The following is a 19,750-nucleotide window of genomic DNA, read 5'->3' as shown; positions in this document are numbered from 1 at the left end:
GCTGACATGTGGTCAGTGACAGCTGTACTCATCCAAGCAGTGGACCACCTGTGTTTTCCACTCAGATGTGCTATGCAGTGGCAGCCAGCCTTATGCTTCACCATCATCTTCAGCAAATTTGGTGAGACAGTTAGGAATTCTTAAAGGGGAGAATTAGTTTAAAAAAAAGAGAGAGTTTTTTTCTCATGTTAAAAAGTGGTGAACACTATTGAGGTGGAAAGAGTTAGGTCTCTGTATGATTAACCAATAGACAGTTTAAAAATGGAACAATTAAATGGATACTCAACTCAGATGGAACTGACTTAATCATCATTTTGATAATTCTTGTTTCATCCCTAAAAAAGATCATTGATATGAGTGCCAAGATTCAGGCCTTAGAAAAGGTTACTAGAGAAAATATTGCAATTTTAACTGATAAGTTACAAGTCTTAGAAAAATGTACTAAAACAGAAAATATAAATATTCAGATAAAGACAAAGGAATTTAAAGGAGAACTGACATCACCATTACATTAAAACTTAGAGAGGAATAGCCCCGGGTTATCAAACAACCACCCTTTATTTATCCAGTCACCTTACAGGAACAACTGCCAAATGACAGAAATCCCCAAGGCTATGTAAGAGCTGAGTGGATATCTGGAGAAATGTTAGATTTGAGGCAATTTAATGTTAGATTTGTCCTTGCCTCAACTGCTGACAGTATGCCCTCCAAATTGGACAAGAAGGGCATAAAAGAAAGTGACTGCTGAACCTTGCCAAGACGAGATGGAACAGTCCTTCAAAAATCCTGCTTTACAGAAAAGTCTGTCAAATATTCTAGGCCTACAGGCTGAAGATGGATGTTCCAACGTTGTTACAGAAGAACCTTGGGTTACTATCTAGGCAGCCAGCTATTTCTGTCATTTCTTAATATTGGAAGTTGTTTGGCTGTACTTCCTGTTTATTCAAGTAATATTATATTCCTCTCAGGTCTCTGATGGAGTTGAAGACTAGATAGCGATAGTTACATTATTCCTTGTTGACAAAGTCAGAAAAGAAACTCACAAAAAAGGTATAAAGTATAAAAGGTGGAGAGATATTAAAAGATAGTTTTGAGTTGATAATGCAAGTTAGGATAGAAAGTGAATTATGTACAACACTTCGAACTCAACCACATAGGATAGAAAAAGTATTTCCTCTGAATTCATAAAATGCTGTGGACTGGTCATTGTTAATATAATTCTTGCCTGTATATGTTTGTATACAGTTATTGTACTTATTGTATATAGTTTTTCTATGTTAGTTAAAACCTTCCTTTTTTTCCATTTTTTTTATGAAGAAAATTTCTACTCACTCTACATACCACCCACAAATCCCATCTCCTTCCTCCTCTCACCCTCCAGTCCTTCCTCCCAAGCCATTTCACATCCTCACATCCCCCAAATCAAGGTCTCCCATGGGGAGTCAGCAGAGCCCAGCACACTGAGCCTAGGCAGGTCCAAGCCCCTCCCCACTGCACCAAGGCTGGACAAGGCCCCACACCACAGGCACCAGATTCCCAAAAGCCTGCCCATGCAGCAGAGACAGATCCCGATCCCCCTGCCTGAGTGCCCCACAAACAGTTCGAGCCAAACAACCATCTTCCGTATTCAGAGAGCCTAGTCCAGTCCCATGGGGGCTCCACAGCCACTAGTCTACAGTTCATGCACTTCCACCAGTGTGGTCGGTCATCTGCACATCTTCACATCATGATCTCGATGTCCCCCACCTGCAGAATCCCTCCTCTTTCTCATTGATTGGATTCCTGGTGCCCAGCCTGGTGCCTGGCTGTGGATCTCTGCATCTGTTTCCATCAGTCACTGGCCAAAACCTCTATGATGGTGGTTAGGGTATTCATTAGACTGGTCATCAGAGTAGACCAGTCCTGGCACTCTCTAGACCATTGCCAGTACTCCCAGGTGGGGTCATCCTTGTGGATTCCTCAGAGTCACCCTGGCACCCTGTTCTCATCTATAATGGTATCTCCCTCCCTACCCTCCTACTCTGTCCCTGCTCCAGCTTGACCTTCCCATTTCTCTATGTTTTCATCCCCCACTCCTCGCCCTCCACCCCTACCCCCACTCCCAGTCTGCTCATGTAGATTTCATCCACTTCTCCTTCGCTGGGCCATTCATGTGTCCCTCCTAGGGTCTTTCCCTGTTAGCTAGCCTCTCTGGAGCTGTGGGTTGCACTCTGGCCATTCCTTCCCTCACATCTAATATCCACTTATGAGTGCGTACATACTATGTTTATATCAGCATTGTTTGTAATAGTAAGAACCCAAAAACAACCTAGATGCCCCTCAACTGAAGAATGGATAATGAAAATGTGGCACATATACACAATGGAGTACTACTCAGCAGTAAAAAAACAATGACATCATGAAATTTGCAGGCAAATGAACAGAACTAGAAAATATCATCCTGAGTAAGGTAACTCAGACTCAGAAGGACAAACATAGTATGTACTCACTCATAAGTGGATACTAGATGTGAGGGAAGGGATGGCCAAACTGCAACCCTATTTATAAAACCTTCCCTTTTTATTTAGACAAAAAAAGGAGAATTGTTGCATGATATTTTGTTGTGTTTGACAAATAAAGCTTGCATCCAGTCAGAGGTCACAGCTAGCCACTAGTTAACCATAGAGATGTGGAGGATGATAGAGAGAGGGACAAAAAGTGGTAAGGTGAGGTTGATACCAGGTCTCAGCCCTTTTGGTTGGAGGAACCAGAGATGTTGAAAGCAACTGTGGCTGCTCACCTGCTTTTCTGATCTTTCAGATTTTTACTCAGATATCTGACTCCTGGTTTTTATTGGTAAGATTAATTAGATTTATTCGTCATGTGGTGGCTTGAGCATATATTCCAGTGACTTGAATAAAGCCAGAATGTCATAACCAAATAAATAAACAAAAGCAAGCAAACAAACAAATGAAAAATCAAAGGCAGCCCATCAACTATGAGAGATTATGCATTTTGGAGAGGTCTTAAATTAGATCACATATTACCAATGAAAGTGAATAAATTGGATTGCAATTCTATAACTTACTTTGCACCATCTTGAGTAAGTGAAATAAACCTTAATAAAGCTGTAAATAATGTATTTATACAGTGGGATTACTATATAGTTAATATGAAAGTGGCTTAAAAATAAAGCATGATGAATCAATGTACATTATCCTTTAATAGTATGTTTAGGGCACATAAGGAATGGAAGAGGACTAATAGTATGTTATTAACTGATTTCACAAAATAAATAAGTTGGTTATTTTAATTCTCCTGATAGTATAAGCAGGATATTCTCAGAGGAATCTGAGAAGGTGGCATATTTCAAATTCCCAAGTGCTTCTGAGTTTATTATTATTATTGTTTCTCCAGCTCCATGAGTCAGATTCAGAAACATTGCTTTTAAGGGCTTATTTGGAAGGTGGTGTGAGGAAGGTTAATGATGACTGTTGATATTTACAGGTTCTGTGGAGCAAAGTAAAGAACAAGATGTAGACCAAAGAGACTTGAACTTATATCTTTAGATCTGTTCTTCAGTAAATGTTTATGATGGAGGACAAGGCTGAATCCCTCCATGCCTAATTATTTTTTCCTATTGATTAAAAGAAACTAACATATACAAATGACTAAATTTCAAGCTGGATTTTACAACTTGACAAATTATTGATATTGCTTAAGAAGGCAAGTGGGCTAAATTTTCTTAGCTCTAAAACATTCCATAATGCATTTTGTGACCATAGAAAGAACACAAGAGATAAGAAATGAATAATAGAATATTCAGAAAGGCATTGAAATTTCTTCAAAAATGTGTTTCTTAACTCAGAATAATATATTTTTCAAGAATAATATTAAATAGAGGTGATAACATAACCATGCTGCCTTGCTGTATTAATTTCTCACATTTTATCTGTGTAAAATTTATGTAATTACAAATTTCCCTCAAAATATATCACATTAATAATACAGCATTGAGCTTATGTCTATCAACTAAGAGATTTTTCATTTTTAATTCCTACAGGAAGGGATGACTTTTTAAAAAGTGGGTTTTGTGACATAGCCTTTGTACTGTTGGTTTTTTAGTAATGATGTCAATCCCTTTCTGCCATACATGGAAATCATTTTCTCTTGAGAGAGTTTTTCATGGAAAAGTGATCAGGTGGTTCTACATGTGTTGCTGTATGAGAGGTGAGTAAAAACACGGTGATTGGTCAAAGCTGCATCTTTCAGAATTGTGTCTGAGAGGAGCCAAATCCAAGAACTTCTTTCTTGGCAAAAGCCATGATAATCTGACTTGATAACATTCAGGAGCTGATTGGTGCCTCATGTTCCCAAATTTTAACTCCCTTGTCACAAGAGGTAAGTTCTTATTATTTCAACACGGTGAAAATCTCAAATAAATACTTCAGGACTTGGCGGTTGGACTATAATTTCCTAGTCATACTCCCCACTATATCTCTAGTACAAAAAACATTTGGAATAATTGGACAGGGGACTCACAAGTAGAGATTTCCTGTTTGTGTTTGGAGGAGAGAGGCTGCTTAGTAGTCAAGTAGAAAAAGTATGATTTCAAAGAGAAGGGTAGCAGAGTAACAACTCATGAAGTGAACATTCTTTGTGCCAGGAAATTACATTTGTCATTTGTGTTTGAAATGTAATTATGTGAGATAAACAATGTCACCATTTTCATAATTGGTATATTATTTTAAAAATGTTCAAAAAAGTAAGTAGCTGATGCTGACAACTTTTTTATATATATTTGTTGATAATTAGAGGAACTTTTCTCCCTTTCATCTTTACCTTTGCTAAAGTCAGGTACCTTCAAATTACAGAATATTTGTAAGAGACAGAGGTCAAATGCATTTATGTACATTTCAGGTTAAAGCTAGGGTTATAGTCTTCCAAGTGACATTAAACAACTTCCTTAAATTCTCTAAGACTCATTTATTTTATTTATTAAATAGGGATAATAGTATACAACTTACTATCAATCTAAAGATAATTGAGTCTGTTTCTTGACAAGCATTCAAACAAATGTTGTGTTCTAACTGAGGTCTGTACACATGACATTGTTTCAACAGTAGCAATAGATTCTTTTGGGGGGGATAATATGAATGAAAACTTTGGGTGATTTTACTATATTCTCTTTTCTCATTTCCCTTGCAAACAATTATTTCTATTAGTGCTGCCCTTTCCATGGGATCATTACCTAAACACCCCAACAAGACTTTTGCTTCTCCTCTCATTCTTTCATATCTTGTCCATCATAGAGCAGTTAGAGCAATATGCACAAAAGCTAAGTAAGTTGATGTCTCTATTCTGTATAAAGTCTGGAGGCTTGACTTATCATCCAAAATAAAACCACACTCTTGAATATAGCCTTGAAAACCCTAAAAGATCTACAACAAACTCTCTTTATTCACTGAATCTAACCCCAGGATGCTTTTGGTTACTGATACAACCTTTGCTCCTTCCATGGGGATTCATCCTACCTGTATTTTTATCTGGAGCTTCATAGTAAGTATATTCTTACCTTCTCTCTTACTCACTTCCAATCTAGATATGGATTCCTAGTCAGTGAAGACTTTCTTTTTTTGCCTTATAGGAAGTAATGGTTTTCCTAAGACTCCATAATATCATTATTTTGCTGTTATTCTCACATCAAGTGCTGCACTCTAATCATCTATATAATTCTATTTTTGACTCCATATATTCATTTCATATGGGAATATTAAAAGACTTTACCTTTATTTTTAATATATATATATAAATATACATATATAAATATATGTATATATTTTAATATATATATACATATAAATATATAAATATATATATAAATATATGTATATATATATATAAACTTCAGATCATGGACTGAAAGACATATAATGGATAATAATGTATATAATATGATATAATATAATATAATGTATTATAATATAATATAATTAATATAATATAATAGACAGCATATAATACATAATAAATATTGAATATGACTTTTTAAAAAATTTCTAAACAAATCTGGTTAATAAGTACATCTTAAAATTATAGTATATTTAAGTAAGTTTTCTCTTACATACACACACTCACACACATACACACACACACACACTGTTTTATAGATATACTCCATGACAACACTGATTTTTTGAGATTAATTTTAAATTAATATATAACTATACTTATACTATTTAACTCTGGGTGGGAGTGAAATTGAAAGCTTCATCTGAAGTTCTCTAATAGAATATTCTGTTTCTGCTTGAGTTCATATAAAAATAAGCCCCTAATATATATAGTTTCAGAAAAACCCATGGCCAAGACAGAGGAAAAACATGTGACTTGTGTAATTTTTTTTTTTTGAAAAAATTGTCTATTGACCACATGTAAGAAGATTGCAGGATACTTGTAAAATGTTGAAATTGATTCTAATTTCTTTTTATAAAATAGATGAAATATCATGTTTCTTCTCTTTTGCATACCATGAAACATAATGGTCTTTTATTTTTATTAAAATGATTTTCTCTTATGTATACATAGGAAGTATGTTTCTCATCAATTTTGCTATTAAGATTCTTTTTTTTTCCAGGATAACTCAGTACTTCTAAGCTCCCCAGAATCGTTCAAATGAAAGAAACCAGAATGAATGTGACTGAATTCATCCTCATGGGGCTGACACAGAATCCCCACTTGCAGAGAATTCTTCTTTTGATGTTAATTATCACCTACGTCGTCACTGTCACAGGAAACCTGCTTATTGTGTGTACCATAGTCTGTAGCCAGACTCTGAACTCCCCAATGTACTTCTTCCTGGCTTTTTTATCTCTCATAGATGCATGCTATTCCTCTTCTATCATCCCCAAAATGATGGCAGATTTGCTCTCAGAAACAAAAACCATCTCATTCAGTGGGTGTATGATACAACTTTTTGTTGAGCATTTCTTAGGAGCTTCGGAGATTGTCCTCCTTGTGGTCATGGCTTATGACCGCTATGTGGCCATTTGTAGACCTCTGCACTATGTGACTAGGATGAACCACCATACTTGCCGTCTCCTAGTGGGGATATGCTGGATAATGGGTTTTCTTCACTCTTTTGGGCAGATACTTGTTACTCTCTGGATTCCTTTCTGTGGTCCTAATGTCATGGACCATTTCTGTTGTGACATCTTCCCCCTGCTACAGCTGGCCTGTGCTGACACTTTCCTCCTTGGTCTCCTGGTTGCTGCCAATGGTGGTGTAATTCCTGTGATCACCTTCACTATGCTTCTGGTGTCCTATGTGGTCATTCTGTGCTCCTTGAGGACACACAGCTCTGCAGGGAGGAAAAAAGCCCTCTCTACCTGTGGCTCCCACATCACAGTCGTTGTCTTATTCTTTGTGCCTTGCATTTATACATATATGAGACCAGTGACAACTTTTCATCTGGATAAAGCCATAGCAGTGTTTTATACTCTTGTCACTCCCATGTTAAATCCAATTATCTACACTGTAAGGAATGCGGAGGTCAAAAATGCAATTAGAATGTTACTGAGAAAGAATTCAATCTTAGATAATAAATGATATAATATGAATATGTTATTTTTGTACTTCCCCACAACATTGCTTGTTATCCATGAAAATTAAATTTCTAGATCCTCAGTGGTTCCTAGAAGCATTAATATTATTAAACTCTACATACATGTATCTATTATAAATTATTTTTTAAATTAATCACAATAAAAATTCAATACAACAAGTTAAATAAAAATTATACTAGCATATTAAACAATATTTGTACTTTGTGACAATTATTTAGTGAAATCAGGGTCAATCAAGCACAAGGACTGTGACACCATTATGCTCATGCTGGTACCTCAGTAACTACTTAAACACTGAAAATGATTAGAGTGCACATTGTGAATATGAAGGTCTAGTATAAAATTCTTGACCTAGGTTGTACCCAGTGGGATGATATGAAGTTTCTTCACATGACAAAGGTGGTAATGCAATTCCATTTTATAAATTATTTCTGGACCTTTCCATTTAATATTTTAATGATTCTATTTAATATTGACCCCGTGACTATGGCCAAATGGAGATTACTGTACCATAAATTCTTTCCTAAGTGCTTCTTATGACCTATGTTATGATTATACCTATTTTACAGATTAAATAAAGTATAGTTCAGAAAAGTGAAATAACCAGACCAAGATAGTGAGAGCTACTAGTTACATTCACACTCTTTCAGATTTAAAGTAGATTCTCTTCAACCTTTCAAATGGTGTAAAATGCAATTTTGGGGTCAGAAAATTCTCATGCTGTATATAGTTCTATTTTGTAGCTTGAGAGTTGCATCTTGTACCTTTATACATGGAGTATTAATTCTCAAACTGTACTATCTGTGAGCATTTGTGGTAGAAAGAAATCCAATTTGGAAGAAAGATACTTGACAAAATTTCTTCTCTTGCCTTTTGTTTGTTCTATCTAACTTGCTTTATTTGAGTTTCTTTTAGCATTAGATTTAAGTTGTTTTTCTAAAATTGATCATATTTAGTTCTATATAAGCGATTTAAGTCTCAGCCTATAGTATTATTACCAAATAAAATCATTAAATCTGATAATTATTTAAAAGGGAAGAGGTACACCAGCCTTGAACCCAAATATCCCTTACTCCACAACCTATGGTTTTTTTCTTAGATGATATTCCTTATCATTAGTTTTAAATTGTGGCGTAATGTATAAGATACATTTTAATTATGTTATAAACAGTGTCACTTATTGAATTAAAATCATCAGTGGCAATTAAATGCAGCTGTTTTAAAAAGTGCAAGAATCCATATTAGACAATTTTACATTTAAAGAGTAAGTTTTATGTTCAATTCACTGAATGTGGAATTCTCTCCAAACCTTTATTTTAGGACTGTAGAGATGGCCCAGTTGTTAAAAGTACTTGTTGCTGCAGTAGAAGAACTAGGTTCACTTCCAGCACCCACATGGCAGCTTACAACCATATGTAACTCCATTCTAGGGGATCCACAACTCTCTTCTTGTCTCAATGGGTACTGCACACAATGGTCCACTTATGTCATTCAGGCAAAACACACACACATAAATTAAATAATTCTTAACAAACAAATACTTCTTTAGGATGTGGGTTATAATTTCCTCCAACAGAATACAGGAATATTTATTCTATGGTTGACCAAAAATGCTTTATACCTAAACAATGTACCTTGCTTATAAGATTCTTTTCTGATTAACTATTGGAGCTTTATAAAAAAGTAGTCTTTGTGCACAGTTCAAATGTGTATTCATAACTGTCTTAACTGCCAACTTTTACCTGATCTAGTTTTTGGCCTTTGGCTGGAATCAGTGGATTGTGTGCAGTATCAATACTTAGAAAGCATCACGAATACAGAGGTACTACATAGAATAAGAACAATGGCATTGTATTGGAGATACTTGGGTTTATTTATCATTCTGCAACTATCTCTTATCCATTTACTTCCTTTAGTTGATCCTATCCCTATAACCTATTTATTCAGATTACTTGGAAGGTGAACACATTCTGTGACTCTGTCTGTGATAACATACTCATTTATTTATTTTTTAAGTTTTTACACAATATATTTTGATGATGCTATTTCCCACTTGTAACTCCTCCTAGTACCTACCAACTGCCCTATGCCTCATATTTCATGTTATTTCCTTTCTTTGAAAATCCCAAAGATAAGAATTATAAAACCAAAACAACAACAATAGCAACACATATACACAAACCAAATAAAACAAAAACCTTGGAGTCTGTTTTGTATTGGTCAGCTTCCTGAGTTTGGGGCTTGCCTTGGAGTGTGTTTGGTATACCCAGTGTCACTTCATTGGAAAAAAAATGATTTTATACTAGCAGATATCAATTGAAAATGGCTTCTTTATATAAATGGGACTTAGCAGTGTTCAGTATGTATGTGTTCTAATTCATGAAGTGGGCCTTAAATTCAATTTTAAACAAGTGACTGGTTACTTCCATAACATGTATGCCTCTATTGTACCAGTGTGGGCTGACTGGATGCTATTGTAGGTAGCAAGGTTTTAGCAAGGTGAGACTGATTATTACCTTTCTCTTCTGGTAATATGTATGGTACCTTTGAGCACCATGAAAGCTATGATTCTTCACAGAAATTGAAGAATGAAATGCTTTTCATCAATTTGTTTAGTTCCATGTAAAAGACTGAGAATAGATTTCTATCACACTGCAGAAGGTCCTGATGGATCAAGAACCTCAACTGGATACCCTGAATCAATATATTCATTTCTTTAAATATCATACATATTCCCATATCTGCTGAAAGCAAGAAGCTTGGATTGTTTTCTAGAGATTATATGCAACAATCAAATTTGTGTCTATAAAGCTTTCTCATTTTTAACAACTTTATACAAACTCTCAATATTAATGTTTTTTTTCTTTTTTTCTTTCTCTTTTTCTTTTGCCTGGGAAATGCTCCTCTGCTGACTGGAGGGTATGAAACTATACATAAGAACATTCTGGCAGGCAATCAATTATTATAGTAGTTCACAAATTTGTCAAATATCATGCTAATACCTCAAGTAACTTCCTTTTGAATTTTCTGACACTACATTTTCTTTTTATAAAATTCTTGTGATTTCCTCAATGTATACAATGTACAATGATTACATTTCCCTCTAATTTCTACAGATCCTCCTCAATATATCCCATTCTGAATACCAACTGTGTCTTGATCTGTGTTTAATTTTTTCTATAATTTTGGTTTACTCTTTCAGTTTGAAGTAAATATATATATGTGTGTGTGTGTGTGTGTGTGTGTGTGTGTGTGTGTGTGTGTGTATTTGTATCTTCGTATCTTCGATGGATTTTTATTTCCTTTCCTTTCTTTTCTTTTTTCAAACCGACTCTTTGATTGTTGCTCTAGAACAAGACAATTTTCCTTGGAGCTCTAATATTTTCTTTTTTAAAAGTTTTCTTATGAGTTATCACTTATTTGGCCATTATAATCTCTGTCCTTTCTCTAATTCTTTTTTATAAATATTTTTATTTTATAATTAATTTAATTTTACATATCAGCTACAGATTCCCCTGTCCTCCCTCCTCCCACTCCTGAGCCTGTCCCCCAGCCCATCCCCCATTCCCACCTCCTCCGAGGCAAGGTCTCCCCTGGGGAGTCAGCCCAGCCTGGTAGATTCAGTTGTGGCAGGTCCAGTCCCTTCCTCCCTGCACCAAGGCTGAGCAAAGTGTCTCAGCATAGGCCCTAGGTTCCAAAAAGCCAGCGCATGCACTAAGGACAGGTTCCAGTCCCACTGCCTGGGGGCCTCCCAAACAGTTCAAACTAATCGACTGTCCCACTTATCCACAGGGTCTGGTCCAGTTCCATGGGGGCTCCTCAGCTATTGGTTCATAGTTCATGTGTTTCCACTATTTTGGCTGTTTGTCCCTGTGCATTTTCCAATCATGGTCTCAATATTTTTTGCTCATATAATCCCTCTTCTCTCTCGCCGATTGGACGCTGACTGGATGCTATTGTAGCTCCACCTAGGGTTTGGCCGTGGATCTCTGCATCTGCTTCCACCAGTCACTGGATGAGAGTTCTATCATGACAGTTAGGGTGTTTGGCCATCTGATCACCAGAGTAGGTCAGCTCAGGCACTCTTTCGACCATTGCTACTGCCGGTTGTGGTGGCGCATGCCGGTAGGATTTGCTGAAGGAGGCAGAGGCAGGGGGATCTCTAATTCTTGTTACATTGGGGAACATACTATAAAACAGTAATGTTTATAATCTCTCCATCCATCCCTGCAGCTATGTAAATACAGAGTTTGTGAACAATGAGCCATTATGAATTGATATTAATATTTCATTTGATTGCCAGTGACCATCAAAAACACACCTGCTCAATCTCCAGTTTGACTCTTTTTCATCGCAGGACTTCAAGTCAAATTTAAGACATGTTTACAGATGATACTCAGTAAGATACACATTCATTTAAGTTCTTTAGGTAATTTCAAAGTTTCACTCAAACCTGTTTCAGCTATCTCAAAGACTCTGATGAGACAAAATTATTCATAACTAATCAAATTAAGTTTAGTCATGCCATCTCAGTTTTATTATTTCCTTTCTTTACCTTGCCGTATATTATTCGTATTGACTAAATTTTCTCAAGAAAATAACACTTGTTTTTCATTTTTGAAGACCTATTTGAACACAGCTGTGTACGTGTGATTGTATGTAGGAATATGCCATGTTGCATTCACTTATAAGTAGATATTACCTGTAAAGTAAAAGATAATCATGCTATGATCCATAGACCCAGAGAGGCTAAGTAACAAGGAGGGTTTAAGGCTGCCAAGGATCTCCATGAGAAGGGGAAATAGGATAGATTTGGTGTGTAGACTGTGGACAAGAGGATTTGGGAATGGGATGGATCAAGTGGGTGGGGGAGTAAATACTTGGAGAAAAGACTGCAATTGTGGTGGCTTCTAGGGGGCAAAGTAGAAATCTAGTTCAAGGGAAACTACACGGAATCTATGAGAGTAATCCTAGCAAGGATTCCTGGTTATGGGGGACAAATAACCTGAACCTGCCAACTTCTATAACCTCAATTGGAGGGATTGGGATACCAACCCAGCCACAAAACCTTCTATCTACAGCTTGTTTTGCCCTCAGACTATTCTGAGACCAACAGGAGCCTAGCCAAATTGTCATCAAAGAGACCAAAAAGACTTCATCCGGCAACTGATCAGAGCAGATGCAGAATTCCACCTTAGGCAAAGCTCGGAGAGTCCTGTAGAGGAGGGGGAGGAAAGATCAGAAGGATCAAGGACACCAGGAAAACATGGCTCATAGAATCAATTGACTGGGACTCATAGGGGCTTGCAGAAAGCAGGAAGCCTGCTTGTAGGGGTCATAACTAGGTCCCCTGCACGTATGCTATGATTGAGTATTCCTAACAGTGGGGCGGGAACAGTTGATGACTCTTTTGCCTGCTTATGGGAACCTTTTCTTCCAATTGGCTTGCCTCCACTAGCCTTCATGTAATAGTATGTGCCTGTTCTTTTAGTAGCATATTATGCCATGTTTGATTGACATACCTGGGAGGCCTAATCTTTTCTGAGAGGAGATGGGAGGTCGGGATCTGAGAGAGAAGGGAAGAGTGTGATGGAGACTGGGGGAGGGGAAGGAGAAGAAATTGTGGTTGGGATATAGTATATGAGAAAAGAATAAAAATAATAATTTCAAATATTGTTATATGTTTCTTTTAGTAGATAATTCCAGTAAACCTTCCAATGTATGGCAGCATAAATGTACCACGACATATTTCCTACAAACGACAAACATCTGAGAATAAGGGCATAGGCTCAGGATTCAGAAAGTTTGGCTTTTATTTTGCCTTGGCAGATGATGTTCTCAAACCTGATTCAGTTTTCTATGTTATAATATGGTAATGCCAATGCCTTCTTTTGTTCTGCAGATTTAATATAAATGGCTAAATGAATTTTATAACTCTGAATATAATTCAAGGATCTGATAATTTTCATTATGATCATGATAATATAATTCAGTAATTAGTATCAGAAATGACTGCTTTGAAGCACTGTAAATTGTATCTGTTGTGATATATGCTGTTATAGTAACAGGTCATAACTAAAACTCATTATGTTTGAAAATGTTTCAATATAACAATGAAGTATGGGTTGATAAAATATTATAATACAAAATTCTAAATCATAGAGTCACCCACTTAAGTGTTTAATTTAAATACTTAATTTTCAGACTCCTCACAAATATTCTTAGTTCATTTATCATCAAATATTGAAAATTATCAGTAGACTGTTTTGATTTCTCTTGGCATAGTGATTTGTCTTCAGCAGGACTTAATAAAAAGTTAATTAAAAGCAAATGCTGTAGAAGTCAGTTCTCTATATTCAGTGAAATAATTGTTTTTAGCAAAGTTTACTAATGGCAGTGGAATGCTCCTGAGGTCTAATTAGTCAGGACTAAAGAAATTCAGAGTTTGACTGCTAACAGGGCACATTGGCAATGCTTGATAAGCTCCAGAGAAAGGCATTATGCAAAAGAGCCATTTATAATCAACAACAATTTAGCATGACTGAGCTAGTTTACATCTTTAAACTTACAGCTTTATGTCTTGAGGAACTAACAGCTACCTGGGGCCCAGGACATTGATCTTGTCAGATGAGCTGATAGGTGAGAGTTGCGTATTTTGTAAAGGCAATGTAATTATAGACCCCAAGGAGCATATGGAACTTAAACATCGTATGATCCCCACTACCCCAGACATTCTAGGCTTGTCTGTTCTCAGCATGCCAAGCACTATGGATAGCTCTGCTAATTCCACTCTCATAGAAGTAAAAGTAGTCTGGAGTCTTTCCCTTATATTTAAATATATTTAAATTAGTAAATATCATACTATATATTAATTAATATTAATTTCCACCCTAAATTTCCCTAATTAATATGACAATACAAGACTTTTCCTATGATGTTTTAAAAAATTGAAAAGAAATCTTTTATTGTTTCTTTTGGAAATATTCTCATATAACAAATGCTGGTCTAGAACTTGCTCTAGGGTAGAGAGTGGGTTTGAGCTCCCAATGTTTCTGCTTTCATCTCCCAAGTACTGGTTTTGTAGGTGTGCAAAACCCTGCCAGGATAAAACACCTACCTCACTGAGAGTTACATAGCATTCCAGGTGATCAATATTTTACATACACATTTCTCCAATGTCTAATAGTTCTTACGATTTCTAACTGATCTCAGGCCTTGAGAATTGCATATATAATTTTCTATAGAATGTTTATCTTTTTTTTGTTTTTTTTTTGTTTGTTTGTTTTTATGAGACAAGGTTTCACTGTGTAGTCCCAGCTGTCCTGGAACTCACTCTGTAGAACAGGCTGGCTTCAACTCATAGAGATCCACCTGCCTCTGCCTCCTGAGTGCTGGGATGAAAGGCATGGGCCACCACCTTCTGGTTGCACGTTTGCTTTTTAAAAAATATTTATTTTAAAGTTTATTCCTAGAGTTAGTATTGTTTAGTCAGTAGAATAAAGTTGAAACAATTTCTATTTTTCAAGTCAGGGTTTTCAGTCTTCCTGATGCTGTGTACCTTCAATAAAGTTCTTCAAGTTGTGGTAACCCCTAACCATAAAATTATTGCATTGCTACTTCATAACTGTAATTTTGCTACTTTTATGAAGCATAATGTAAATAGCTGATACAAGATTTCTGATATGTGACCCCCAAAGGTATTGTAGCTCACATGCTGAGAATCGCTGTTCTAAGTTGATACAGAGGTCACTGTATCACCTTGGACATGTATCCTGTTCTCTCTCCAGACATGTTGACTCAGAGTAAGAAGTGTAATGATGCTCCAGCATGTCCTTCTCTCAAATGTATGAAAATTTCATCTTGAATAATAAAAGCTAAAGTACATTATCTACTTAGCATAGAAAATATAAAATGCATTTTTATAGATATGCTTTCTTTTCATTTTTTTCTACAATTAATTTTACATTCTTATCCAAAAGTGATGCATAATGAATGATATGAGTGACTGGTAAAGAAATGAGAATATTAAAATTAAAATACATAGAAACAGGGGTGATAATTTTTTTCCTAGCAGATGAACTGTGATGACAAAATGTCAGGAAAGGGACCACTGCAAGTTATCAACATAGACATTTTTATAGTTTCCATGTAGGCAAACCTGTATATGCATATGTATATATATGGGTCTAACAAATATTTACTGAGTAACTATCTAATAGATACTTGTTTATAGCAATTATCATATGTGTGTGCATAAACATGTTATTTTATCTTACATAGCAGTCAGTTTCTGTTTTTAATTTTAAAGTTCTATTTTCAAACTTTCAAAATAAGTGTTTCTTATCTTTAGTAAGTCTTTATGCATTTAAAAACCTAAATAAAGTTGTTTTTCCCAGCCTATTGAAACTATAAATTTATTAAAGATGGTTATTCTAAATCAGTTACCCAGCACAAATTATGTGTGTGTGTGTGTGTGTGTGTGTGTGTGTGTGTGTAGTCATTATATAGATTAAACAAATTATATTAAGTTGCCTAGGAACACACACACACACACACACACACACACACACACACACACATATATATATACATATACACACATATATATTCATATATGTGCTTGTGTATGTGTGTGTATAACATTTAAAGAAAAGAGGCCATGAAAAAGAAATGTATGGGGGGGAGACATAATTTGAAGAATAAATAACATTAGTGGCCAACATTTAACTGTCTGGAAAGTGAATAAAACATTTATTCTTAAAGATAATTAACATTATAATATCAAAAATATTAAATTCACTTTGCCTTTAAAAGATCCATCATATTTCCCATAGAGTTTGCAGCATGGATACCTGACTGGGTGGTTGAAGGTGATTGGACTCTCTGACCCATGGACTAGGAAGCATCTGTATTCTTACAGGATGAGGTTCTTCATTATTTCCCCATCTCATAATACGTGGTAGACCCTGAAGATGTTATGCCAGATACTATACTAACACACTGAGGAAATAGATGTGTATAACATATATGTTGTGGTAGATGCCATGGAGTAAATCTCTTCTTCAATTTGTACATCTTGCTAAAAGCCCTGCTTACCAGAGATATGCTTTGATCATGTTCATTAAAAATATTAACCTTTCTTTATTGTTTAGAATGTTATACGTGTTTATGATGTAACATGGTAACCCCACTAAGTCAATCTTAGTTTAAATGTGGCTACATGTTAATAACAACAACAAAAATGAATGATTCTTCTTCCTTCAGCTACAATGCCAGTAGTTCCCCAGTAGGGGTTGGGAAACTCCTTCCTGTATGGCAGAAGTTTGGCTGGTTGCATTTATGCAGGTAACCATGGCTGGGGTGAGTTAGTGAGTGTGGTAGTCATTAAGCCATGCCTTTCATTCACTGTCACATCTGTGTGCTCAAATGTAAATTCAGAAGGCAAGACTATTCTTTACGTAGTGAGCACTTTGTTGCATCTTGTCATGTGAAAGTACACAGACTCAGGGGAGATCCCAAACATACAAAGCATGAGAGTGAGTCAGAAACATCATGTAGACTTTGGAAATAGGAGAATCCAAATTTCATATATATAGATCAATATTTTTTCTGTAAATAAAATGGTTACCACTGCATTATAGCTGTATTGTAGCTGATAGTATATGAAGAGAGCATGATAAGGAGATAAAAAAGAATAGAAGCCGCTACTGGGTTAGAACACAAAGATGTGCTCCACAGTTGTAGAAAGCACCATTGCTGTGGTATGAACATCAGATGGCAATGCATTCCGGATTAATGAGCTACCTTTTTGTTTTTGTAGGGAGTTCACGTCTTGGGAAGGTGCTATTTCTTGAATGGAGCTCCACAGGCCTCCCACTAACGTGACTGAATTTGTTCTCTTGGGTCTCACACAGAATCCACGCTTGCAGAGAATACTGTTCGTTGTCTTTTTGTTTGTGTTCCTATTTACCGTGTTGGCTAACCTGCTCATTGTCATCACCATTTCCTTCAGCCCCACACTTTCAGCTCCCATGTACTTCTTTCTCACTTACTTGTCCTTCATAGATGCCTTCTACACCTCTGTCACCACCCCCAAAATGATAATTGACCTGCTGTACCAGAGGAGAACGATATCATTGGGTGGCTGTCTGACTCAGCTCTTTGTGGAGCACTTTCTGGGGGGATCAGAGATTATCCTCCTCATTGTTATGGCCTATGACCGCTATGTGGCCATATGCAAACCTCTGCACTACATGACCATCATGCGACAAGGACTCTGCAGACTCCTCGTGGTGGTAGCCTGGGTTGGAGGGATCCTGCATGCCACTATGCAAATATTTTTTATGATCCATCTGCCCTTCTGTGGTCCCAATATCATCGATCACTTCATGTGTGATCTCTTCCCATTGTTGAAACTTGCTTGCAGAGACACGCACAGACTGGGCTTGATAGTGGCTGCCAACAGTGGGGCCATGTGCTTGCTCATATTTACCATGCTCCTTGTCTCATACATAGTTATCCTGCAATCCTTGAAATCTCATAGTTCTGAAGGGAGACGCAAAGCTCTATCCACGTGTGGCTCTCACTTCACTGTGGTTGTTCTCTTCTTTGTGCCTTGCATATTTACTTACATGCGCCCTGTGACCACCTACCCTGTGGACAAGCTGGTGACTGTGTTCTTTGCAATCCTCACTCCCATGTTAAATCCTATCATTTATACAGCGAGAAACACAGAGGTGAAGAATGCCATAAAGAGTTTGTTGAAGAGGAGAATAACTTAGTCTGTTCCAAATGACAAGAAAGTGGTGATGCATATAAACAACTAGGATTTTGTTTGTGGTGAACTGTAAAAGAGGATTAGCAAATTTTACAGATCGTTAACAAATAGCGAAAACAAAACTTCCCACAACAGATTTTTTGGGCACTTAATAGTGGCTAGGCACTTCTATGTGCCTTTAATAGCTTTAAGTGTGTGTCCTGTTTTCAAAGCTCAAATATTAATGATCATAGGTTCTGGATTTCCAGTAGCACTAAGTATACAGTTTTAATGATTTTAGAGTATGTTTTTCTCTAGAGACTTACCATTATGTATTTAATTTCTTAATACATTTGTTACATGGGTGACACTGGCTTTTCAGCAGAACTTTAAATAATTTTGCATAGACTGTGTTAATACAAAAGACAGAGATAAATGGAAATAAGACATTTGAGGAACAGAATAAAACTTGTTGACTTTTTTTTTTTTACCTCATTTGTATCTGGTATTACTTATATAAAAATAATAAAATGTAGTAAAAGCAAGTATACAAAAGGAAGAAACAATTTCTAATTTGTCTCTGCCCCACTCTGTCAGGATAAAACATAAGGTAGAAATTTTGAAATTACTCTGAATTTGTTCTTTTTTTCTCAAGTATCCTCAAGGTTAAATTTTTTCTAGGATATAAAGGATAGATCCTTTTCCCCCTTTTCAGTACTGGAGTAGACATTTGTAGCAGCACAAGCAAATATTCATTCATTTTATCACACTGAAATATACAAAATAATTTTCCCATGCTATTACTCTGTATGTATGATTCACATGTTTACATTAAAAACATTATCATCTATCAGACACATTCACTTAGGTAGATGACACAGGATCTAAGCTGGTCATTTTAAAGACATTGTATCCATTTTACAAAGAAGATAACTGAAGCTGAGAAGGTCACTAACGTTATCCTCAAATCACAGGTCAAGTCAGCTGCAGGATTCAAAGTTGGTTTCTTTCAGTCCTCCATTTGTAAATGAAAGCACAATAATCCGTAGTATGTTTATACATAAAGATAAGGAATTGGTGCATATTCTTAGTGATTCCCTTGGCCCTTGGAGGAGGATGTCATTTTTTTTTTTAAAAACTCTCCTGTCACTTGTAGCACTGTAAAGCAGCAGAGCTCCTTTGTGCCCATGGGTATCATCAAGTTGTTCCATATTACTACAAAACACCTTTCTGAATTCAAGATTCTTTCCCTGTAGCATCTCCATTCATGCTTCCCACAAATCTCTTTCTCAATTTTCTGTTCAGTGAGATATGTCTTCTATAATTTGAACGTACAATAATGCTGGATCTTGAACACTTGTTTTTGGAGTGTGACTGTCTAGTCTACACCTTA

At 36.1% G+C, this 19,750-nt stretch overlaps 2 protein-coding genes across 2 annotated transcripts; both read left to right on the top strand.

Annotated features, from left to right (window-relative positions):
- The first annotated feature begins 6,639 nt into the window (after window positions 1-6,639).
- On the top strand, window positions 6,640-7,584 carry LOC102920515 (olfactory receptor 4C3D-like). The gene has a single exon (XM_006997586.3). It carries the CDS (start codon window positions 6,652-6,654, stop codon window positions 7,582-7,584), a length of 933 nt encoding a protein of 310 aa, XP_006997648.2. The 5' UTR covers window positions 6,640-6,651.
- A 9,871-nt stretch (window positions 7,585-17,455) lies between these two features.
- On the top strand, window positions 17,456-18,382 carry LOC102922990 (olfactory receptor 4C3D-like). Its single transcript, XM_015990645.2, has one exon. It carries the CDS (start codon window positions 17,456-17,458, stop codon window positions 18,380-18,382), a length of 927 nt encoding a protein of 308 aa, XP_015846131.2.
- Window positions 18,383-19,750: the final 1,368 nt, after the last annotated feature.

This window comes from Peromyscus maniculatus, chromosome 4, assembly GCF_049852395.1.
Source record: "Peromyscus maniculatus bairdii isolate BWxNUB_F1_BW_parent chromosome 4, HU_Pman_BW_mat_3.1, whole genome shotgun sequence".
Classification (NCBI taxonomy): Eukaryota; Metazoa; Chordata; class Mammalia; order Rodentia; family Cricetidae; genus Peromyscus; species Peromyscus maniculatus.
This window is presented reverse-complemented; position numbering and strand designations above follow the sequence as displayed.